Below are 27,167 nucleotides of genomic sequence, written 5' to 3'. Positions count from 1 at the left end.
ATGATTAGTCACGTGACAGGCCCACGAGTGATCCGAAAAGCGAATACCCGTATCTGGTCAATAGGAATCGAACGTTTTAGCAGGGAAGGGAACATCCAGTATACAGTTTAATGTTAGATTATATAATGTGATGTAAGGATCGGCGATGTGGTGTTATAATTTACTTCCGTATTTTGTGTTTATAAACATCGACGCGTAATTTTAAAAAGTTTTTACGTAACGATGATCATGCCTCATTGGATTTGATTTGTGACGTCACCGATACGGATTTATAATTAATGGATATTACAGATACTAATTTGCTAAGTATCAATAGGTTTTCAATTTTTATATATATTATTTTCTTGTGATGAATGTATTTTAGGCCGAAAGAAATATAATTTGTAGATTTCTTTCATTTGTTTTTTTCTGTTTTTAAATGTGAATTTCAAATTTAAAATGTCCAATGAAACTTGAAGTTAATAAATTATATTTCACAAGTGATGTGAATTTCTGCATTCTTATAAATATTGCTGGAAAGTCGACATTTCTCTTTTAAAGTATCCATTTTAGAATCAGTTGTACATATTTTTTACAGTGAAATATTTATATAAAAGACTCATATCAACGAATTAGCAATAAATATGAAATTCTAGTATTCGATTTATTAATTATTTAAAAAAACTGGTGAATCATGATTTTAAACTAAGTCTTTTTCTACAATTTGGTTAACTTGAAAAATAAACATCGCCATGGGAAATGGAATGAACAAGGTATTTTTTTCTTACTTTTTTTAAAAATTGATTTAGATTTGAACTTTTACATTTTAAATTTTTACTATAAATTATTGATTTAATGTTTAAATATATTTCTTATTAATTTCATTAGATTTTTAATGAAAAAATAAAATTTATTCAACAGAATTCAATTTAGATTTATTTCATAAGAGAAATGAATAAAAACCAATATGAAGAATTGATCAAACAGTTATTAATCAAAATTAATTAAAATGCAAAAATGTTATTTTATTTTGCTTTCCTCATAAACAGATTTAAAGTTTAAAAACGAACCCCAAAAACGATTTTAAAAAATTAATCTTTTTATTTTTAATTAAATAAATAAAATTCCATCAATCACTTAAAAGTTTTTCTTCTGCTGAATAGAAAGATAAATGCTTGCTGAAATATGAATAATTTTATTTAATTCTTCTTCAAATACTATGAATTAATTGCTCATTCCAAAGCTTAAAAAAATAATAATATAAAACTATATTGAAAAGGAGGAGCATGATCATTTTTTTTGTAGAAATATAAAATAGTAATTAATTTCTAAAATTTTACAGGATAATATATGCATTTATTTAATATTAAATTTAAAAATAAATCATGTAAAAGACACATGCATGTTATTTTCAACCATTTTCATTATTGCTAATTTTATGTTCATTACCTTTTTCAATGGTGTAACATTTTAGATATGTGTAGTTTCTGATAGTGTAAATTAAGTTAAATATTTTCCAAATGTTTAAGAAATAAAGTTTCCTTTTGACTTTCAGAAAAAAAAACTCTTCTGTCTCATTTATCATTATACAGAGTTGAGATTCATGCTATTATTAATAACTATTTACAGCATATACCATAGCTGTAGATAACAATTATTTTAACTATTTCTATTAAAAAGCTTACTTTAGTATTAATTAAGAACAGCTATGTAATAAACTACACAAACCACCTTTTTTACTCTGCAACCTTTTTCAAGAAAAACAAAATTGAATGCTGCCCAATTTGTACTAATGATAAATTCATTATGGAATGCTTTTAAAATATGGTGATTTGTGTAGTTTATTATTTGTTATGCAAAGCAGTTTGTGAAGAGTTTAAAGAGTTCAAAGAGAACAACTATGTATAATTAATATTTGTGATTGTACATGTTTTTATTCTCATGCCAGTCTTAGCTACATAACTGTTATGAGGTTTCGTAAAGCCAAAATTCTAATTGAATGAATTCTAAGTTACATATATGATTAAAATAATATTTAAGTTATTTTCATTTGAAATTATTCAGTTTATCCAATTAAATGCATTTAAAAGTTAAAATTTTATTTTTTTATTTTCTGAATATATTATGAAACTTCAAAGCTATATCATAGACATATGCTTTAACTTTGAAATATTTACAATATATTTGGAAGCTGGAATTAAAATTTATAAAAATATTTAACTTGACAGTATACTTAATACCAAAATAAATATAGGCCTATGATCATAAGTAAAAATTTTCATTGAATACTCAAATGATAAAAAAATTAAAATTGGAAATTTCTTATATTTGAACTTTTAATGTTCCACAAAAACTATGTAAAAAAAATAACTTTTATAATGAAAATAAAAACAGCATTGAAGGATCAAACAGTGACATCCTTCATAAATGCTTATTTACCATAAACCAGTTATTTCTATAGTGAATTTTTCTGATTCATTTTGTTTAAAGTTAAAAGAATCAATAGTCTCTTTTGTAGTCCACATATCTAAGACAAGTTTAATTAGAATAAAAATGATATGTAAAACAAAAGGACAAATGATTCAGATCACAAAACTGGTTTTACTGATTTTCTTCATTTTAGAAACTTTAAACAAGAGATATCAATGACGTAACTGCCAAATATTAATAACACTATTGTTCTTAGTTGTGTTTATTTATGTACAAAGCTCAGGATTTTAAATTAAGAAGCAAATAATAACAGCTGTGATTGTCATGCTTGTTTTCCTAATTCAAAATAGTACCATAGTAGAAATATATCTATTAAAAAGGTAACTTTTCAAGAATAGAATATTTATAGCTGATAAATGTTATAAATATTTTATATATTAGACATATAAATAAATTTCATAAAAGTAGTAACAACATAAACTTATGAAAATTTACCAATTCAATAAGAATGAAAGCTTAAGTACACTCATTGACAGATAAAGTTATGTACCCATATAGAACAGTCTGATTACTGAAAAAAACCCAACATATTGCTATGTTTTAGACTGGTAAGTAAATCATTACAATTATGGTCAGATTACATGTCAGGTAATGCTTTAAAATTCTCCATGATGAATCCTATAAAAAAGCTGTACAATGGACACATAAAACATTACATATAATTGATGGAATTTGAAAATTGTCTGTCATTTGGATTGTTCTTACCTGACTGTATGGAGGATATGTTAGGGCTGTGAGCGGTGGATATATCAGGGCACACACACACACACACACACACAGCAAGCAGGCTCTAGACACTGCAGACAGACCAACAAGAGAGATGATTGTATGATTTTGAGACAAGCATAAACAACTGAACAGCATTTTTGTTCACTATCCAGAGACAAGTGAAAGCTTTGCTACAGAATCCTATCTCTTCCCATAACACTTGCAGGCAACTAGCAAGTGCAATCTGTAATAATTTTGCTGATAAATCTGTTATAATAGGACTGAAGAGGGGCATTAAGCCCAAAATGCATATCCATTCCTATCAATAAATTAACCTTTTTCCACTAAAAGTGTTTCTGTGTGAGTTGTTCTTAACAGCAACCCTATGCTATGAAAATACATATAGTAAAGAGAACAGCAAGCAACCAAGATCTAGCAAGTGCAAGTTTGCATGCACAACAACTGCTACATATCCTACTAGGCCTATTAGCAGCTAAACATTGTTAGTTTTGTTTGCAGTGGTGCAATAACAGAGAAGCATGGACTGCTATGGACTGACAGTCCATAGCAGTTCATGCTTCTCTGTTATTGCACATGACAGTATATCATCAAGTGACAAATCCTAGTTCTGTTTGGGAATGGATGACAATAATGTTGGAGTGTGAAGGATCATTGTTCAATTCTATTTTTACTTTGAATGGCACACTGCTCCAATGCTGGTGAGATGGTAAGGGTGACCAATTGTCATATGACAATTGGTCACCCTTAGTCATAATGTGATGTAAGAGGTACATTCAGGAAAGTTTGTACTCTTATGTGCTGCCTTTCATGACAGGGTTGCAAACAACCATTTTTCAGCAAGATATCCTTAGCCTCATACAGTTAGGGTATTCTCAGGAATGTCTGTCATGTTGCCACTTTCCATACTCCCTTGGCTTGCTCATTGAGCATTTGCAAATCAGATGAAATGCTAGCTACAGCCATCTGTGAGTGTGAAGGATCTGGAATGGCTGTTGCAACATCTATGGGCAAACCTCTTGTAGGCTAATATAAGATGCCGGTGTGAAAATTCGAACCCGCCGGAACCAAAATGCTAATAATAAAATATTTTATTGTTTGGTTTCCACGGAGAAAACATGAATCATGAGGAACAACATTCGAATAATCCTGGTTGGTGAAAAAGCAAAACGTGACCCGAGACGATAAAAGGGCGACGAGAGCGGGAAAAGGCGTCGGTTACGTAGTGTCCTTTAACCAGTGTGTGCGCGTCCCGAACCCGACGAAACATGCCCATACAAGAGGAACCGGAGCCGAGGATCCCTTGAACGGAGACAAGACCCACTCAGACACAGAGGTATGCCCTACCCAAGTAGTGTAAACTCTCCCTCTGCGCATCGAAACTTAGACAACGGTAGCTCGCCCCTATTTCATTGTAGCTTTTAGTCATAATAAATTGTTGTTGTTTTTATACGTTGTCAATGTCCTTTATTCGAGTATTGGCGCCGCTCTATCGTCGGACCCATCAACTTCCTCCACTCACGTAACGTGTGACGCGTAACGAATCCGACTTGCCATCTTGACGTGGTCAGGTCTCACCAACCTGTTAGCCGACAAAAAGGGAGGTGCGACTCCGTCCACCTCCAGGCACACCCACAAATCCCAGCGCTACCAGCCATTTCATTCAAACGTATGGTATTGCGAACCCTACATTTTCCTTCATGGTTTTGGCAAAGGCCTTAGATAAGAGGGATACTTTAGCTCCGGTGTCAATCTGCACTATGGCCGGGCTCCCTCCTATGTAACATTCAAAAGTGGCTTCGCTCCGAATGTCGGGATAGGTAATAGCAGTTACCGATTGAGCCCTTGGCCTCCCGGATCGCAATTTTTGCTTTTTGTACTGTACGGGATTGTATCCGGCTCAGGAGGGCCTCCTTCGATGACGGGTCCCTGGACTTTTCTGGTTATTATACGGAGATCGCCGACCCTCGACGCTTTGCACGTTTCCTTTCCACCGGTTAGGTTTCTCCTCCCTTGCATGAGCCCTATTGCTCTCATTGTCTTCACGCCTTCTTGGGGTGTCACTTTGTGGACGGGTAGGAGAATCGCTACTATTATTATCTTGGCGATCGGAGGGATTCCGGGTCCTATAGGGTTGAGGCTCATAGCCCTAGCCCGGTTGGGCTGGGGCTAGGGTTACCTGGGCGGTATCCTCCTCGCCGGAAAAGCGGGTTATTCTGATTACCTCAATTATTTCCCCGATTATTTCGCCTCCCTGGAGGGGTTCTAGCATTACATGTCGATGAGGTTCGGGTTAGCCCTTCCACTCTGGCTTTAAGTTCCTGCATAGCCAACATTAATTGAGCTATCTCGTCCTATGAGGGGGAGTCTGTCACCCACTCACTATCTCTAACAGTTTGCAATATTCCCTGAGGATGGGAGGTGAGCTGTTCAATCGTCTCCTCGCGGATGGTGGCTTTGAGCGCCTCGTCAAAGGTTTCAGCCTCACGGCTCATTACCCTTCTGCGGATCCATATATCTATTCCGTTAAGAAATTGCGCTTTTAACCATTCGTCTAACTCCTTCCTTTGAATGCGCTGAATAATAGCAGCTTTCGCGGCATCTGCTCCGGGCTCTGGCGTGATCTCGATTTCCATAGCAAGCGCTTGAAGTCGGGCGGCATATGCTTGTACGTCCTCGTCCCGTCTTTGTATGCAGGTATAGAATCGACTAAGCCTGAATGGAAAAGGTTCTCGCTCGAACCACGCGATCATTAAGCGCTTGAATTCGTCAAAGTCGTCGACCTCTTTAATTCGTCGGTCTTTCCGGACGAATTCCTGAGCTATTCCGGTGAGTTTAAGCTTGGCTACGGCCAGCATTTGGGCCTTTGACCATGCCGCTACTTTTGTCACGTCTGCTAAAGAGTCAAAAAAATCTGTAACTCTAATGCCTCCCATTTCTCCAGTAAACACGGGCAGCAACGGAATTATTCCGCCCAACCCTCCTAGCATGAGGGGATTTGGATTCGGGTTTGGATGAGCGGGCCCTGCCGCAGGGTGCGGATCGCCCTCCATTCTTCCTAATAGTTTCACTTAGATTGGAATAACTCCGATAATATTCCTAGTCTTTCTACTTATGATTTAAGTCCCTACTTCGACTGGAATTGTCCTTATTATTCGAATATGGTCCTTTCCGCTCTATCGATAATTCGAAGGAGTCGAACCCCACTGGCTGGTAGCGCTGGGATTTGTGGGTGTGCCTGGAGGTGGACGGAGTCGCACCTCCCTTTTTGTCGGCTAACAGGTTGGTGAGACCTGACCACGTCAAGATGGCAAGTCGGATTCGTTACGCGTCACACGTTACGTGAGTGGAGGAAGTTGATGGGTCCGACGATAGAGCGGCGCCAATACTCGAATAAAGGACATTGACAACGTATAAAAACAACAACAATTTATTATGACTAAAAGCTACAATGAAATAGGGGCGAGCTACCGTTGTCTAAGTTTCGATGCGCAGAGGGAGAGTTTACACTACTTGGGTAGGGCATACCTCTGTGTCTGAGTGGGTCTTGTCTCCGTTCAAGGGATCCTCGGCTCCGGTTCCTCTTGTATGGGCATGTTTCGTCGGGTTCGGGACGCGCACACACTGGTTAAAGGACACTACGTAACCGACGCCTTTTCCCGCTCTCGTCGCCCTTTTATCGTCTCGGGTCACGTTTTGCTTTTTCACCAACCAGGATTATTCGAATGTTGTTCCTCATGATTCATGTTTTCTCCGTGGAAACCAAACAATAAAATATTTTATTATTAGCATTTTGGTTCCGGCGGGTTCGAATTTTCACACCTGTATGTCTTCTATGTTTGACCATACTGCTGCGTGTATCCAGGCAAGAAATGGTCCTACAAGGTATGAAAGGTTCCTTTAAATTCTACTGTTGTTTCACAAGAAATTTTCTTTTGCTAAGATACTGTAAATCATTTATTACTCTTACTGTTGCATTTGCAATAAAGTTTAATTTAATTTCAATGTTTCCTTAGTGCATAATTTTAATATTTCTTAAATCATTCAAAGTATTAAAAAAAATTATTCATATCAAATTATTACTTTTGCAACTTCTTTATAAATTAATGTTTTTATATAACTGGTCCTAAAGATTGTTTAAATTTTTCAAAACTGAAAAATTTAAACAATCTGATGAAGAAAGTAAAATGTTAATTTCTTCTTGTACTCATATTTTAAAAACTAAATATGTGATGAAAATAAATGATAGAAATTAAATATGTTCAAGTTTCTAAATAAAAAGTTTCAATTAAAAGAAGTAATAAAAATATCGATTAAATTGTATGACTACGTAAATTATCAATAAATAAATTTTTTAAACCTATATTTAATTTTTGCTGTTAATAAGATACTATAAAAATATAGTAAAACTAAAATATTGATTAGTATAAGTTGCATTTTTTTTTTTCTTAAAGTAAAATAATTTCAGACAAAATTGATTAGATACTTGGTAAAATCATGAGGTAGACTAAGCAGATAAGTAGCTTGTGTGACAATCAGGCATGAAGCAAGGTAGTTGCACACAACTAATTCAATTAAATAAAAATTGTTAATAATATAAATAAAGTTGAATGTAATTTAATCAATATTTTATAAGTTCATATGAGCGAATAATTTGCTTAAAATAGTCTATTTAAAAATGGATGAAAATATTTTTATATTTTGCATAGCTAATTGTGCAAATTAAATTTTCAAAGTTTTATTGTTCTTATTACAGAATGATTAGTCTTACTGAATAAAACTGATTAAACTGGTTCGAAAAAATTACACTTTGATAATATTACTAATTTTACACTGATGCCTTTAAATGCAGGATATTTTAAGTTAAAGTATAATTAAAAATATATTGCATTTAAAGATATCAGTGTGAAATTAGTAATACTGATTAAACTTATTGTAGAATTAAAGAAGATGGAAAATTAATAAATTAGTTTTTAAAAAAGTATAAAACATGATTTCTTTACTAATATGAGCATTAATTAAAAATAATTTTGTTTATCTATTGTACATATATTCACTTAGAAAATATTACGATAAAATCATATAGGAATCCAGCTTCACAAATTTAGTCATAGCTATCATTCTCTTGATAGAACCTATACAATTGGACAAAACTTTTAAATTTTGAATTATATTTGTCCCAATATAAAAAAAGACAAGATATATTTAAAATATTGTAAAAGCTAAATTTACCAAAAACACTAAAATGCATTTTCTACTATTTAAGTACAGTGGGTGATCAGTTAACAAACAGTTTGGATAATGAACACTTTTGTGAAAGATTTTTGGTCTCTGTATATTACATTTTGTTTTAATTTCTAGTTCTAGTTTTCTTTATAATCATTTCAGATAATCAACTTTCTATTACATTGGTTTTCATTCTTCCCTTTTTTAATTTGGCTACAGAAAAACTATTAAGTTAATTAAGTTAATAAGAAATCAATCATAAAATTTAATTATTAATTGCCAATGACCATTTTGACATATTAACTTAAACGTTAAAATTCTCAAAGATATATCATATACTGTATAGGCAATACAGTGTGTGATCGGTTAACGAACATAATCCGTTCAAAAACTGTGTTTGCTATCCAAATTGTTCATTAACCTATTATCAATTTACCATAGATTTATGTTTGGATAACGAACACCTCACAGAACAAACACAAGAAGAAGCGACATAAAATAATGAATACCGATTGGTCTTCTGGCAACAATTCAAAACTTTTCAGAGTGTGGGATGATGACAACATCAATGCTCTACCTGGTACTAATTGGATAGTATTCCTTCAAACTTTGAAACTCTCCCTTGTAATTCCAGATTTTTCTTTTTCTGACAGAAAGAATTTTTTTATGGTATTCGCGAGACTGTTGGGTGGGCACTCGTTAAGTTTTGCGTCTGTTTTATTTTCGAAAGGTGAGAGTATAATAGCAAAGGTAGAGAGTGGGCAGAAGATCTCTGATGTTGCTGGGCAGTATGGCTTGAATGGGTTGCAGTAGGCCACAGTTCAATCTTATCTAAGAAAGATACAGTATAATCAAGGAGACTCAAGCAGCTAAAGGAGTAACAAAAATCACATCTGAGAAACAAAGAACATTGAAGAGCTCATAATGGAACCTGAAACGGATCTGATGACAGAAGAACACCAAGAAACTTGGTGAGATGTTTTCTTCTGAAAAAGAGGATTAATGCCGATATCTGCTATTAAAGATCTTTTGAAGAAGTGGGAGGATGTCAGAACAACGATATTAGAATGGTATCCAAACCACATTGAGGTTAATAGGCTTAGGGATCTCTACAACAACAATGCTATTAATTACTTCTGAAAATTCCTGAAGAGGGAAAAGCAATCAACATTGGACATATTCTTTAATGCCTACAAATGAAAAAAAACATGACTGATAAAAATGCAAGATTGTATATGTATATATTATTATTATTATTATGTTGGGTTAAGTGAGATATACTCGGTTAACACCGGTGGCTGTGTACTATGCCAGACCAAAGTCAAGGCATAGTAACCAAAACAGAAATTAAAGAAGTGTATCAGTGTGTGTGTCTGTATTCAGGAATTTTCTCACAATATGACATGTATTCAATATAGTGGCCTTCTGTAGTATGATGTATGTGTTTCTATTCAATTGTAAAGTGCCCAGGCTTTTGTGTAGTGTGTGTGGTATGACACCTGTAGAGGAGAGAACAACAGGTACAATAAGCACCCTATCCATCCTCCACAGATGCCTTATTTCCTGGGCGAGTTCTGTGTACTTGCTAATTTTTTCAGTGCATGCGTTTTGTATATTGTGAGTGTTTGGAATGGATATGTCTATAATGTATGTGATTTTATTGTGTTTGTCAATGAGTGTGATGTCTGGTCTGTTGTGGTAAATTGTTTTATCTGTGATTACGGCTCTGTCGTAGTACATTTTGTGCGTGTTGTTTTCCAATACTGTCTGTGGAATGTATTTGTAATATGGTTCGTGGATGTCTACTAATTTGTGTTTCTTTGCAAGCTCTTGGTGTATTATATTTGCTACTTGATTATGTCTGTGTAAATAATCTGTTTGTGCCAAGAGCTTGCAACCAGAGGTGATGTGTTGTATAGTTTCTGGCATGATGTGACATTTTCTGCATGTGTCATTTGTGAGTGTTGCATCTTTGAGTATGTGTTTTCTGTAGTTTTTAGTATTTATGACCTGATCCTGTATGGCAATCATGAATCCTTCCGTCTCCCCAAAGAGGCATCCCCGAGCTAACCAGCTGTTTGATGCAGTTTTGTCAACAAAATCATGGGCCAGATCATAAGGATGCCTGCCATGGAGTGCCTTTCGAGCCCACGATTGCTTAATGGTGTCTATGCTTTTTATATGTTGTGTTGTGTCCATATGATGTGAGTGTAAGTTTAATGGTGTGTTATTCGAGTCTGCTAGAGTTACTGCTTTATGTAATTGTGATGTTTCTTGTTTTTTGTAGAAAAACTCTCGCAGTGACTGTATTTGTTTGTAGTGAAGGTTAACTATGTCAATCAGGCCACGTCCGCCATCTTTACGTGGAAGGGTTAATCTTTCTGTGGCGGATTTAGGATGATGTTGTTTATGCTTAGTAAGTGTTGTTCTTGTTTTCCTTTGGAGTTGCTCAAGATCTGTGTGAGTCCAATGTATAACTCCAAAAGAATATGTGAGTACTGGGATGACATATGTGTTTATTGCTTTAACTGTGTGTTTTGCATTTAACTGTGTTCTGAGAATAGCATTTAACCTACTTTGGTATTCTTTAATTAATCTTTGCTTTATTTGTGCATGTTCTGTTAGTTTGGCCTGTTGGAATCCTAAATACTTGTAGAACTCGCCCTCTTCCATGGATTCAATAACGTCTCCATTTCCAAGTGCAAAATCTTCTTTCTTCAGGATTCCTTTTTCTATGTGAAGTGTTTTGCATTTATCTAGGCCAAATTCCATTTGTATGTCCTTGGTGTATGAATGTGTGATTTGTAGGAGTTGATGAAGTTGTTTTTGTGTGGATGCATAAAGTTTTATGTCATCCATGTACATGAGATGTGACAGTGTAAACTGTGTTGTTTTTTCGTGTCTGATATTGTAACCATATTGTGTGTTGTTTAACATGTTGGATAATGGATTCAAGGCTAGGCAGAACCAGAGAGGACTCAAGGAATCTCCTTGAAAAATTCCTCGCCTAATAAAGATTTGGTTTGTTTGTATGGAAGTGTTATGAACCCTGAGATGTAGTGTTGTTCTCCAGTGCTGCATAGCGTTTTGAAAGAATGTAATGAGTGATGGATGTATTTTGTACATGTGTAGAATATGTAGCAGCCAACTGTGTGGAACACTGTTGAATGCTTTTCTGTAGTCTATATATGCCATGTGTATGTTTCTGTGTTGTTTGTGTGCTTGCCGTAGAATGACTGAATCTATGAGTAACTGTTCTTTGCATCCCTTGTGATTTCTACGGCAACCTTTTTGTTGTTCTGTTAGAATGTCGTGTTCTTCAACATGTTTGTATATTTTGTTTGCAATACAGGATGTCAATAATTTGTAGAGTGTTGGAAGACATGTAATTGGTCTGTATTGTGTGGGGTCTGTGGTATTGTTGTTTTTAGGTTTCATGTAGGTGATGCCCTGAGTAAGAAAATTTGGCATGTCTTGTGGATTGATGATGATGTGTGTTAGGTGTTTAGCTAGTTCCTGGTGCAGTGATGTAAACTTTTTGTACCAGAAATTGTGAATGTTGTCTACACCAGGTGTCTTCCAGTTGTGTGTTCTGTTAACAGTGTATTGGAAATCATGTATGCTTATTTCAACACAGGGCATAGTTGGTATGTTGTGCAAGTTTCTGTTCTCCTCCTCGATCCAGCCTGCATCAGCATTGTGCGTGACAGCACTGGACCAAAGAGAAGACCAATATGTTGTGAGTTCTTCTTCTGTTGGTGTGCCACTGTGCTGTGTATCAGTGTTTGCTTTGTTATTAATTTGTCTGTAAAAGAGTTTTTCATTGTTTGTAAATAATTTATTTTGTTGTTTTCGTAGTGTACATGTTTTGTATCGTTTGAGTCTACGTGCTTTGGCAGCAAGTTTTTGTTTTAGTGTATCAATGTATTCTGTAATGTGTGTGTTGTGACGTTCATGTTTTGTGTGTGTTTTTATTTTCTTGAAAATGTTTTTGAGCTGTTTCCTTAATTTAGGTGTTATGTTGTTTTTAGTGTATTGTGTCAGCCTGCCTAATTGCTGTCTAATGTCATTTATTTGTGTTTCTATTCTTCTCTGCCAGGCAGGTTTGTGATAGAATTGTGTTTTCTGTGTATTTGTCTGTGATTGTACTTTCAGTCCATGTTGTGTCACTACTGTGACTGCCCCAGCATAAACTAATGTATGAATGTCTGAGAGTGTAGAAATTGAATGAATGTAGTGTGGTAGTAAGTGAGTGTTTACATAATTTAGTGTTTTTCCTACTTCCTTCGACGTGTTGATTTTTGGTATTCGTGGTCTTTGTGTGGGATCTGTGCCTGTATATTTAGTGAGTGTTTCCTGAAATATAAGTGAGAGCGTATTAACTAAATCCATGTCTATGTTATCAGTGATGGATGAGGAAGTGTCTGTAGTATCATTAGTGGTAATTGTTGTATGTGTGTTATTATCAATGCTTGTTGCTGGATTATCCTGACAGGTTACATGATCTTCATTAATGTTAGATGTTTCTGTCTGTTGATGTATTTGATCAGCAACCTGTTGTTTGATAAGTTCAAGTGTTGTTTGTGGAATAAGGTTGTTGTGTATAATTGTTCTTTTTTGATCAACAACCCTTTGTTCGGTGACAGTGAGATGAGGATACTGTTGTGTGAATCTAAGGTGTAGTTGTTGTCTGTATGCTGTCATGTTTGTTTCGAGTTTTGTGATCGTGTAGTAAGTACGGATGATAAACTCATTCATTTCTACAGTCCATTTCATCCGTTGGCGTGGTTTTCCAGCCTTTGTGATCTGTGGATGCATTGCCACAGAAACACCAAGGCTGGGTTGGTTCCTCACATCTGTTGAGGGCATTGCAGTAGCCATGCTTGGGCCGGTGCTGCTTTCGCCACCGGTAACCAGGGAGACTGTGGCCTATTTTTCGAACGTGAGCCTCTGCCTAACTCACGAACGCGGACCTTGTTAACCCGGGCGACGTCCGAGCCGGTATCACACTTTGGATCTGGTTACTACCATAATAAATATCTCCACAGAATGTGGGTGTGTGGTCACTCTTAGTTTCATTTCTCCCCATAGACCTTACTGGCATGGGTGTCCCTACCAGGAGCTTGTGCTCCAGCCTGCATTGCCCTATGGATCAGTAAAATTACTGGGCTCTCCCATCACGACCAGGTGGTGACCATGGGAGAGTTGTTATTATTATTATTATTATTATTATTGTTATTGTTATTGTTACATATAAAAAAATGTAGTAAGAAAGTATATATTTTTTTTATTTTTGGGGTCTCCAGAACGGATTAAACAAATTTCCATAAAAATCTATGGTAAGTTAATAATCAGTTAACGAACAATTCAGGTAGCAAACATGGTCTTGGATGAATTATGTTCGTTAGCCGATTACCCACTGTATTTATATAATTATTATATATATATATATATATATATATTACAGTATTTGCCTTGTCCTTAAGGAGATTTTTGAGATGTTTCTTATTATTATTTTTACTTTTGTATTGCTTTTTCAGATTTACTGCTATTACATAATAAATGAGAGATTGTAGAACTATAAACTTTTCCTATTTTTAACTTTTCTAAATGTATAATTAAAATGAAACTTTAATTAATTCAAAAATGTTTAAAAATGAAAACCTCTACTTAAATTCTTTTCTTTTAATTATGAATTTATAAGAAGAATGTTCAATTATAAATTATTAAATAGTGAGTTTCAGTAGTTGATGAAGAACAGGAATAATATTAAATATAAACTAAAAAACTCCCATTATAATAATGAACAAATATTTTTAACCTGATTATAGGCCACATCAACAGGCATCAAACAACAGAAAAATTGGAAGTGGAAGTGGAACAGTGCAAAAATAACTGATACAAAAAAACAAAAATTTAACTTATCATAATCTAAGTTATATTTTAAATATGTTAGAACAAAAATTTCAAAATTAAATCATTCATATTAGTTACTATTTGCTCTGTTCCAATTTTTCTTTGAAAAAATTTGCAATTAAAGTATTGGTTTATTGTTAATGGTGTAAATTTTTCTTATATTTATAATTCAATAATTTTTGTATATTATAATTTATGAGTTAAGTTTTTATTTTAATTTTTATAATAATTAAATAATGATAAGCAACAAACATATGAAATTTCATAACTTTGAATTACAGTACTGGTATATAGTCACAAATTAAGAAGGTAGTTACAATATGTAATAAATGATGATGATAATATAATTTTAAATGAGCAGATTGAGTTACGACAGGTGTTTACTGATCCAATTTTCAGGATCATAGAATATATTCTGTTATATGTGTAATTTTTCCTCCATGTGTAGTGTTTTGAGTAGCTATTAACAACACTAAACAGAAAAAAATTGGCTGTCTTAATAAAATATTGCTAATACAAAATAATTTATTTGTATATATTTGAACAGTTCTGAACAGTTATAATATTAATATGATTTAGGTCCTACCTGGCCTTTATGTTGGAAATTTTAGAGATGCCAAAGATGAAGAACAACTCCGAGCCAATGAAATTACTCACATTGTTTCCATCCATGACAATGCCAGAGAAGTACATGAGGTAAATTAAGCAAGCATTAATATAAAATAGATTGTAAAGAACCAACAAACTTTTGTTATAAAGAGCTTATTTCAAGCAAATTTTTAAAACTAATTTAAATTCCATTTGAATTATGCATTATTATAAGTTTTACTGTGTACAATGAATTATTAGCATAGTTCTTACAGTATATGTTTGCACCTCACCCTCAAACTTGTCCTTTACGGCTCAAATGGTCCTTTCTTCACATCTCATGCGACATGTAAAAAGCCAATAAGTCACAATACTAATGTACAAAATTGTTAATATGTCAGAAACTGCTGAGTTTACAACCTATGATTACTAAGGTTTTTTTTTTTTATTCAATATGATGTGTATTATTTAACATATAAACTGAAGTGCCAAAAAATTATAGACACCTACCTAATAATGTGTAGGTCCTCCCTGAGCCTGAATAACACTGGCTACAAGATGTGATATAGACTCTACAAGGTGTCTGAGTTGTTGCACAGGTATTTCAATTCTGACACATTCAGTGATTCTTCATAATTCAGTTGCATTTGTTGGATAGTTCTGCAAGGCATTGAGTAACATTTGCACAGTGTCCCATAAATACTTGATGGGGTTCAAGTCTGGTGACCAAGGAGGCCAAAGGAAAACCTGTCAAGTGTTCTTGAACCATTATGCCACCCATGCCATGTGAGAAGTAGCATTATCCTATTACAAACCATTACTATCAGGGAAACATAGTAAGTATAAAGGGGTGCACAACATCTATCACAGGATTAGTACACATTACACCTGTCAAAGTCAACTGCAGTCTCACCATTAGTTGGAGTGTGTTCACACCAATAGAGCACACTCCAAACCAGGATAGTGCCACCATCAGCTTGCACACCACCTTGCTGACACGATGGATTCATGGCTTCATGTAGTTGTTGCCACATACAAACATGACTATCAACTCAAAAGAGTTGAAGTGAGATTCATCTGACCACATAACACTGTGCCAGCCATTCACAGTCCAATTTCGATGTTCTCTGGTCCAGGCAAGGTTCATTGTCTGATGCTTGGGTGTTAGTAGTGATACCAGATTGGATTGGTGACTTCCAAATGCCAAGGAATTCAGTGTATGTTGTACAGTGTGTTGACTGATGAGTTCAGCAGCATCCCTGTTGAAGTCTGATGTGATTTAGTGCTGAGTTATCCTTCATTGTATGGTTACTAACCTGGTTAGCCACCAGCAGTCATTCTTGTATATAGGCATCCCCACTGTAGATGTGCTGCTGATGTCTGTCTGGAATTGAAGTATTCTTGTTAAACCCTTGAAACTGTTGCACAAGAAAATCCAAGAGCATTGGCCATCTTGCTGATAGTGACCGAGTCTTCTTGTTCCAACAATCTGTCCATAAATAAATGGCAACAAAACCACATTGCTGCTCTAACCAAGCTCATTTATAACCGATAAGTATTGCACCTATGGTATCAAATGCAAATGTTCCAGCTCAAAGCATTTCCTGTGGATAGAGGGTGAAAACATTGCTATCTTTAATTTTTTGGCACCTCAGTTTACATGCTGAATGTTTTTTAATACCCTATATTTACTGTATAACTAATTTTTTGGATATATTATTATGAAAATATACAGTTCCTTATTTCATATATGAAACAGTTGCATGAATGTCAAATCTATATCAAAGTAATAATTCAAAATGCAAACTGTTCTTAACTTACATACATATAAACATACACATAGGAATTGTATAAAATTCACTTCTTAGCATAATAATTGTTCATTTTTAAAGCAAATTTTCTTATTTTTGTTTTTAAATGAAAAAATAATGACATTAATTATAATACAATAGAATTCTGATTATCCAAACCACCATTTGCTCTGCTTTCTCTCCCCCACTGTCATCACATTGCAGTTCTTTTACATCATGCATCTGTTTGCTGTAACAGATCGAAATGATAAATAGGATGCTACTTGCACATTGATGAATAAATAAATACAGTACATGTACAATATTGTGTTATCACCATGTAATTTCATTCTTTACATATTAATCCACTTATCTGAATTTTTGAATATCTGAATCACCTGCAGAACAAATTAATTTGGATAATCAGAGTTCTACTGTATACAATATTATTCAGCATTGAAACAATTTTTACCTTCAGCAAACCATTATTATTTAATATTGTACAGCTTTTAGTATTATAATGTATAAATTATCTACTGGTTATTATTGTATCTTTTAATGCTGTCTATATTTAATATTTGTTTTAATGCCAGTAATTATGTAATTTATTAAAATGAAATAGAATGCAAAAATGTGTGCTTTTCAAAAATTATATTTGAATCAAAAATAATTAATTAATTAATTAATTAATTTTTTATTTAATAGGATATGGAGTATTTATGTATCCAGGCATCTGATTCTCCTGGACAGAATCTCAGTCAATTCTTTTCTCAATGCAATGACTTTATACATAATGCACGTTTAAAAGGAGGGAAAGTTCTCATTCATTGGTAAGTATAATAATTTTTCAATTACAGACAAATAAAACAAATAATTGTTCTAAAAAATTACTCTTATTTTTCCCACTCTTTATAAACAGGTCATGTTCTTTTGACATTTGCCTAGCTCTTATTTTTGATGTTCATTATGAAAGGATAGGAAGTTCTTAATCTTGTTACAGATTAAGAACTTTCTAAAGTGGAAAGCTACAAAAAACTTTCAAAATAATTGCTTGAAATTTTATTTTTGTAAAATTTATTCATAATCTATTAAAAAATGCTTAAAAATTATTGAGATTCTCATATACTATTAATGGAGATGAATTATGTCAAGGCTCATCTGGTAAACTCATCATGATAAATAAATCATGATAAATTATTGATTTTAAAAATGTTAGCTCATTCAAATAGCAATGAATTTTCTTTTAAAATTTAAGTTTTATTCCTAGATGAAATTATTTATTTATGATCTTTACTGATTGTAATTTTCTTTTATGCTTATTTTATTATTTATTCATTAATATACTCTGATATGAGGAGAAAATTATGACAAATCTATTATACAACCCATTATAACAACATGAATGCTGATACAATCAAAATAATATAATATATACAAAACATAAATTCCTGAAAATTAACTTGGGGAGAACTATCCAAAATACTTAAATAATACAAATCAACAACTGATTACAAAACCAAAAATAAAGAACCAATGTTAATAACTTTCTCAAATTTTCAGATAAGATTCTCCCAAACTGCAGATACAGATTTCACAAATTTATAGTGAGAAAAACACCACCATTAATAATTTCCACAACAAATAAATACAAAGCACCCAGACTACAGAGAATTTATCTACTATCAATTCCAAATAATAACCAAAGGAAATAATATCAACTCAAAAAATTTCTGTCCTTAAATTAGAGAACAGCAACAATCAGTCATAACACGCAAAGCATCCAGCAACTGAACTTTTTAACACAGGTGACAGAATTCTCTTTTTATAATTATTCAAAAATTTCAGTTAATTATATCTCACATACAGAAAATCAATGTTAGTAACTTTCACAAACTGTCAGATAGTCTCTCTCTTTTTTTTTAATAAGATGAAGACTAATATTTCATTTTAGGAGAACTGAATAAAAAAGTTAATCACCTTAGTTAATTTGTTGAAATTTGAAGATTATTACAGTAATTCAAGTTTTTATTCAATTTTGTTTTAGTAGTGATATGATATAATTTTGGGTTATTTTTTATATAAAAGTTTGAATTCATTGGCAATGTTTCTGGTAAAATAATAATAGATTTCAATTCTTAGAAGAATTACTATCATAAAAATTATTAGACTTAGGCATGTGCAGGCATGTATGAAGAAAATTAATTTTGAATTTTTGTATGTGACATTCCAGAAATTTAAAAAAAATGTGATTACCTAACAATAGCATTATGAAAGTTATAAACATAACATTATTTAATACAAAAATGAAAATTTCTTCTTACACATCATATGACACTTTATTTACAGCAACTTTAATATGTTCAGTTTTTCTAAACAAAGACTTTTTCTAGAACAGACAAGTCAAGTATAGACAAGAAAAGAAATTTTAGCTTTTCAGTTGAAGGCATGGAGCTGTGGATGATAGATCACCATCTATTTGTATATGACTGAGGAAACAGTCATACGCAAAGGAGATCGTTCAGTTGTATACATCTGATGGGAATACATTTCCATATCCTTGTGTACAATGGAAACGTATTCCCATCAGACGTGTGTGGTTTCAACAGGATGGAGCGACAGCCCACACAGCTAGAGCATCAATTGACATTATTCGTTGTCTCTTCTCTGGTCGCCTCATTTCCAGGTTTGGTGACATTCATTGGCCTCCTTGTTCACCCGACCTATCCATGTACAGTTATTTCTTGTGGGGACACCTTGAGGCACGTATTTATGAGCATAAGTCCATTCTTTGCAAGAACTGAAGGAAGCTATTCACTAAAATCACCTCCAGAAATGCCTCACTGATAAAGGACACAACATGGAAGATGTTGTTTATCACACTTGATTCTGTAAAATGCTATTTTAATACAAACTCGCATCTTCCAACAAATATCTTTTATAGTAACAATTACAGATGATGTGATTTTTTTAAAAATGTCTTTCCTTTCCTCCCCAACCCTGTGTTAGTAGAAAAAGCAAAATTTATCAATTTCTAGTTTTTGTATATTAATTTAAACAAATTCTAATTTGACTTTATTTTTATATACATTCTTAATTAAATTCTGTAAATAAGCAGAGATTTTTTAAGTATTGATTAAAATATTTCAAGACTTTTGAACCTCAAAATAATCTTATAGTCTGCTATTTAGTATTTGAAAATGGAGAAATATGTATCTCAATAAATGTTTACCAATAAAAAGTTTAAAAAAATGTTTAATACAGAACAATTTTTGAAAAGAAATAGGCAACAGATCCTAGTTTCAAAATGATACCCCACATTGAAAAAAAAATGTCAAATGTAATAGTTCTAAAACAAATATAATTTAAACTGAAGCTTTTTAAAGAGTTTTTGAAATTAAAATGTTATATAAGAAGCCAACTGTTCAATAATTTTCTTAAACTTTTAAAATATTTTCTTATATGTAATATAAAAAATTTCATATATATATATATATAGCAAAAGAGAATATTATGGGAAAAGGTATAATTATGTATAAAATGTACAGTACATTTTATCTTTAAATGTGTCACTATAATTGCACATTAAATAAATATTTATTTAAATGGAACTAGGTATATAACAGCAACTAGTTTGTTTTAAATTATATTGTAGTTCATAGATTACAAAGAAAGATAAGTATAGATGTAAGATATATTTGACTCTATTTTATTGTAGTTTAAATTATATTATAATATTACAAAATTATTTGAGATTAAAGAATATGCATTATTTATACTGAAATTATTTTGTTTCAGTCTTGCTGGAGTATCTCGAAGTGTTACAATTGTTGTTGCATACATTATGTCAATCACTAGTTTAAATAGTCGTGATGCATTGAAAGTTGTTCGAAATGCGAGAGAAATAGCTAATCCTAATGTAGGTTTTCAAAAGCAGCTAAATCAATTTGAAAGTTACAGGTTAACTGAGGTAAATATTATTTTAATCATAAATTAATAAATGTAGTTGTTTGTTAATTATCTATAATTAGTTCAAATAAAATATTTTAATATAGTAGATGCTAAATTGAAACAGAAGACATTTTGTATTTTAAATACAGTAAAATTCACTTCTGTAGCCACCTTTAGGTTATACTATTTCTGGTTACATAAATGAAGTAGTCACCTAGGTTAAGTGATGAAAAAATTGTTATATAGAATTGTAATTAGTGCTGTACTGAATTTTGCTAAAAATTTAATATAGTTTATAAAGTAAACAAACAAAAAGCAATATAATAAATAAATAAATGAAATACTGTACATAATTTGCACTATACAGTAATTAAAACTTTTATACAAAATAATGTAAGTAGGCTGTTTTTTTTTTTTTCAAGCTCTGATGGTTCAGATTTATTTCTCAAATTAATTCTATTATATAAAATTTGCTAAAAGTAAGAAGAGTTTTTGTTTTTATTTTTCATAAAGTAGTGTTTTTTTCATAGATTATAGCATATAATTAATTATAGAGTCCGAGCGCAAGTTACTCGCGTGCCGCCTGGTGGCAAATATTTACATAACACATAGGAGTTCGCTAAAGAGTGCATATGCGTTATATCTGAGACATTTCGAAAACCGTACCTAGTTCAGTAAATCGCTTTATTGTTTTTTAATTTAGCTTTTAGTTTTAGTTTAGCTTACTCGAAATTAAACGCCCTTACACGTGTAAAGATTTTTTAAAAAATTGTTGATTTCGAGACAAATGAGATATTTGTAAAATATTTAGAGTTTAAAAGTTCTAAACTTTATTTAAAAGAAAATAGCATATATTATACACAAATCCAATTAGCTTTATATGTAACAAATATTCAATTTTCTTATTTATTTATCTATAATGATGTACTGTACAAAATGTAATACTTAAAGTGGAAAAAAATGAGACGTTCATTTATTCACTATTAGAGAAGATGCAAATGTTCTACTTTAATTATTATTTACCTGCAATTGTAAATAGTATTAAGTTTCAGTGTTTTCACAATAAAAAAATTTCACTCATTTATAATTGGTGGCTGCAGATTTACTAATACTGCACAAACAAACATTATTTTATCTACATATGGAAGAAGTGAAATGGGTAATCTACAGTTCAATATTTCAAAAATTTTAATTCTACCAATGGTTCTCTCAACGTGAATTCTTACACGAGCAATTTTGTATGTTTCGTCCATTTCATTAGCACTAAACTGATTTTGATTTGGTTTTGAAAAAGGAGGCATAATTAAAATAAATTTTTATTTTCGACACCCAATTTAATTTGAGGAAACCCTCTATCAGCTATAACAATATCTCCCTCCTCCAGTTTTTGTAGAATATCACAATCATTTGTTATAAACGAATCTGTACTTCTTCCTCCATACCCACTAGAAAGAAAAGTTATGTCCTGATGGGGCAATTCCAATTAAATATTTTACAGTACAAGCAGATTTATAGTAGGAATAAAACTGAATTTGATGTTGAACTGATGATGGCTTCTCAGTTTTAATTTCTGTACAATCGATGATTACTCTTGTTTCGGGATAATTTTCTTTAAATGATTGAGATAATGTAGCCTTAATAGATAATTTTGTTAGCCAAATAATCCAATCTTGTGTTGCAACAAAAATAATTTCTAAAATTTGTAAAAACTATGTTTTAATGGTGGTTCTATGAATTCCAAACAATGCACCTAATGCTGAATAGCACAAACCCAACTTTAACTTCATTAGAAAAATTAGTAACTTATTTTCCCAAGACAATTCATAAATTCTAACAGGACTGTTTGGAAGCGTGTCTAAAAGTAAATTGAAAACATCGAATCCTACTGATATTAGATCTTTTAAAGATTGATCATCATGAAAATTTGCTACACCACTAAAATGACATGACCTATGATTTTCTCCACATTCTTTTGAAATCATTTTAATATGGGAAACTTGAGTTTCAGAAACATTGTTACTAGTCATGCAAATAAAAAATTTTTAAGTCTCCAAACCGTTCGTTTGTAACCTCTGTTTGAGTTCCAAAATCACGTTTTTGTTTTTGTTTAGGGTCTAAAAAATTGTTTTCAATTGCTACATCAAAGGTGTCTTCCTGCTTCTTCAAATAAAATATTCCTTCTGTTCATTAGGTGTTTATATCTCTTCATTGACTGTTCGTGTCGACAATTTTCTTCATTGCTTCTTTTTTCGGGATAGATTGTTGGATTATAATTTGGACATCTTGGATCTTCACTTTTTTCCCCATCTATAAAATGCATACTGCATATCCGCGCTGATTTAGAGGGTAGCCACTGTGATCCGTTTTTACTAAATTTACAAGGATATTTTTATAAAATTATTCGTGTCAATTTTTTAAAAATTAACAATAAATTTTGTATTTCTTCCTTTTGTCTTTTAGCAAAATTTATCCAAATTTGGCGCTTCTGTTTAAGGTGTAGACCTGCCAGAAAACAATAAAATGAAACTTTCGGCGTTACATGTTGCGTGTTTGCTAGTGTATTAGAACGTCCAAACACAACAATTTACATTTGATTTACCCATTTTTAATATTATAACTCAAATACAAATTAAAAAACAATAAGCGATTTACTGAACTAGGTACGGTTTTCGAAATGTCTCAGATATAACGCATATGCATTCTTTAGCGAACTCCTATATGTTATGTAAATATTTGCCACCAGGGCGGCACGCGAGTAACTTGCGCTCGGACTCTATAACATTTCATACTTAATTAAAAATTATTTTTTTTAAATTTCTTGAAAAAGTAACTTATGTTACTAACAATGAAAGAACAGGTAAAAGTTTAAGTTATTTATTTCATTTTTGTATTTATTAAAGCATGTAATAACAAATATGATTAAATAAAGATCAACCAATGCCGAATTATCGGGCTAGCACATGGCTATAATAATAATAATAATAGCCATGTGCTAGCCCGATAATTCGGCATTGGTTGATCTTTATCAATAACGGGTTAGTAGTTGTTTATTTATATATGATTAAATATTTGTACTCTAAGTTATATGAATAAAAATATTTTAGATAGCATCTACTATATTAAAGCTAAACTGTTGAAAAATTAAATGATTTATTTACTATTTTATCTATTCCTGAATTCATAAGTAAACAATTATTAAAGTTTATTAAATTAATATATTATAAATTCAGTATCAAATAATTCAAACTTTATAAAAAAATAAAGGAAAGACGAAGAATGAAAGATAATTATCCAGATTTAAATTTTGATGATGATGAAATTGAATGCCAAAAAGTTTTAATTAATTATCATAATTCACCACGTCCAAGAGAAGCTTGTATATGCCGTCGTAGTTTACAACCACCACCTTCTCCTCGACGTTCAGCAAGATCTAGATCTCCACATTCTCCGTCCTCTCCTGTGCGTTCTAGATCTCCACAACCATCTACTTCTCCTATGTATTCACAGCTGCCACAAGCGCTAGCATCTCCTGTTCGTAATAGAGCACTTGTGCACTCATCATCATTAATCTCTCATTCTCCTCCAACCCCCCCTTCTCCTGTGCGATCTCGATCTTTATATACTTCGTCATCTGATTACTCTCGGTCTCCGCGTACCTCTTCTTCGCCAATACGATCTCGTTCCCCACATTCACCATCTTCTCCTGTGAATAATCCTTCACAGCAGTTACATAATCAAACACCTCAACCACCTCCTTCTCCTGCAAGGTCACGTTTCAATATATTATCTACAACTTCTAATAATAACCAAACTCCACCACCTTCACCAAGGCGCTCTCGATATCCTTTTATGGGTATTTTTAGATCATCATGACTATCATGACTATTAGAATAGCATTGGCATTGCTTATTCTTTACAATAAAATCTGCTCAATTAAAAGTATTGCTTTTCAAAGTTCACTAATGATATTTTGCAAGATTACTAAAATATATAGTAATCACAAGTCCATATTGAAATCTATATGCTTACAAAAATTTTCAGAATTTATGCTACAGTAAAAATAAAACAAATGGAAATTTATTACATACAGCATATATTGAAATGAAGTTTCATTATGCTGACTTAATTCTAATATGAATGTTCATTATATAATAGATTAAATCTGTAGTTTGTGACAACTTGTAGAGTCCACATTTGATTTGCGGATATAATGAAATTGGCTATGTTAACATGTTGAAAAATAGTCTGGTTGCTATCTCTTTTATTTTTTTTGTTTATATAGAGCTTGAGTTACTGAGGATAAGACAATTATCCTCAACTAGAAAAGAAATTAAAACTAAAATTCTAAAAAATTGCTTATTCTTGCCAAAGGTAATTCTACATTATCTTCAAGTCAATTGACTACTCCAAGAACATTTAATATACATTTCTCAAACTGTTCTTCCATTGATCTAATGTGGATTTTAGAAGCTGTTGTGAAGTATATATAAAATGAAACTCAGATTTTTCCATTGCATAATATTTTATTTTAAAGAATTTTTTTACTTATTTATCATTTTTAAAATAAAAATTTATGAATTGGTTAAAATATTAATTTATTTCATTTTACTTCAATTTGTTTAATTATGTTCATCATATGGAGAAATATATATCATTATATTTATTTTTTATAGTGATATAATAGTATTCAATTTACCTATTTATATTATTTTTGGAACATTCACAACACTAGTAATGAAAATCACTTATAATTAATTAAATTGATGTCTTATCATCAGGTTGTTTTTTCATATTTTGCATAGGAAAAATTCTTTATAAAATGTTTTGAGCAAGAATTAGTTTAACAATGGAAGCAATTGTATGTGCCTTTCTTGCAAGTGCCATGTACCTGCCAAGCATTATAACTCTTCATATCTGATTTGCATGCTCTAAAATTGCCCACTGCAAAAAATTTTAATTTATACTTTAATAAGCAGTATTAATAAAGAGATTTTTGTACTTCAAGCATGATATTTAAACTAAATTGCATTTCTTCTTTCTAATAATGAATATTAAAAAGAAAGAAGTAATATAGTAACAACCGTGTTAGTTCTAAATAATTCTGTATAATGTTCTAAAATAGAAATAAAACAATTGAAAAGTTTATTTACAGCCACTTTGACATATAATCAAAATGACACATAAATTAGAACTTTAATAAAATAGAATCTACACAAGCCATACAATTTAAATTAATATTTCAGAATAAACTATTATAATACTATTAAAACATGAAATTAGAAAATCAAAGCTTAGAACTTTTAAATTTTAAAGAAGAAACTAATATCAAAAAATTGTTAAATTAATATTTATAGTTAAATAATTCAATTTGATGATTAAAATTTAATTTGTATAACTTTTATAAGTATGATTGTATTTTTGTTGAATTTCCATTTCATAAATTAATAGCACCTAAATGAAGATTTATATGAAAATTTGAATATACACAATAATACAATGATAATATCCTGGTTTTAAAATGTCTTTTTAAATTTAATAAGTAAAAAGGATATATTTTTTTAAATAAAGCATTTTATAATAATAATTTAATGTAATAAAATTACAAAACTGTTTAATTTGATAATTAATATGTTCCAGTTCTAAAGTATATTATTCTATGAAGAATTTTATATTTAATTTAAAAAATATTTAACAACATTTTGATTATATTATACATTTTTCTTTAGAGGACACTTATATTTAAAATTAAACAATTTAAAAAATTGGCACGTACCAACTCAAATATAAAACTTTTAAATTTAAATAATTGAATTACAGAATCAAAAAATAAATTATCATAAATTTAGACTAATTTTATCCTTACTTACATTGTAAATTTTAAATTAATTCACAAAATAAACTATTAAAACTGAAAGTTTCATAAACATATAATTCAAATGTATTTTAGTTTATTGGAATGTTTAAATCAAAAAATAAAATTCAGAACAACAACAACAACAACTACATAAAGAAGTTAAATTAATTTATAACTTAGCTAGACCTTTTGAAATATTTATTATTATTAAAAAGCATTTCTAATGCATATGGTCAATACGAAGATTGGTCAACTGCAGTAATATATCATATTATTCCCATTAATTGAAAAATAAAGTTGATTAAGTTTTAGAAAAACTGTTGTTTTATTTTTTAAATAATAAATATTTTAGAACAGCACATTTTCAAAATATAAAAAACTAGAAGCATAATAAATATAAATTTTTCCAAGTTAATATAGTGCATTATTTTTTATAACAAATGTTAACTTCTTTACATAATCGTATGGTTGTTCTGAAATTTGTGAAATGAACTGTGCAAATTTATTGTCAAAAAATAGGTATTCCTTGAATAATAATGTGTAATATAATTGAAATGTTTAAGAATTCATTAAATTTATATTTTATAAGATGCTTCATAGTTTTATTTTTTTAAATTTGAAATTGAAAAATGAATTATAAACTTTTTTGT

At 31.3% G+C, this 27,167-nt stretch overlaps 1 protein-coding gene across 1 annotated transcript; it reads left to right on the top strand.

Annotated features, from left to right (window-relative positions):
- Window positions 1-26: 26 nt before the first annotated feature.
- On the top strand, window positions 27-26,168 carry LOC136982909 (dual specificity protein phosphatase 22-like). The gene is made up of 5 exons (XM_067279473.1): window positions 27-752; window positions 14,917-15,033; window positions 17,421-17,545; window positions 20,511-20,682; window positions 23,928-26,168. Exons 1-5 carry the CDS (start codon window positions 732-734, stop codon window positions 24,534-24,536), a joined length of 1,044 nt encoding a protein of 347 aa, XP_067135574.1. The 5' UTR covers window positions 27-731; the 3' UTR covers window positions 24,537-26,168.
- The last annotated feature ends 999 nt before the right edge of the window (window positions 26,169-27,167 follow it).

Source organism: Centruroides vittatus, unplaced genomic scaffold (assembly GCF_030686945.1).
Source record: "Centruroides vittatus isolate TY-2023 unplaced genomic scaffold, ASM3068694v2 contig_874, whole genome shotgun sequence".
Classification (NCBI taxonomy): domain Eukaryota; kingdom Metazoa; phylum Arthropoda; class Arachnida; order Scorpiones; family Buthidae; genus Centruroides; species Centruroides vittatus.
The sequence above is the reverse complement of the archived record's forward strand: the minus strand, read 5'-3'. Positions and strand labels throughout refer to the sequence as shown.

What these genes read in the sequence shown, in the direction of transcription:
- LOC136982909 (XM_067279473.1), top strand. Translation starts at nt 732, where the DNA reads ATGGGAAATGGAATGAACAAG. An exon ending in TGGGAAATGGAATGAACAAG is followed by an intron (nt 753 to 14,916) that starts GTATTTTTTTCT and finishes AATATGATTTAG; the next exon opens with GTCCTACCTGGCCTTTATGT. An exon ending in GGGAAAGTTCTCATTCATTG is followed by an intron (nt 17,546 to 20,510) that starts GTAAGTATAATA and finishes ATTTTGTTTCAG; the next exon opens with TCTTGCTGGAGTATCTCGAA.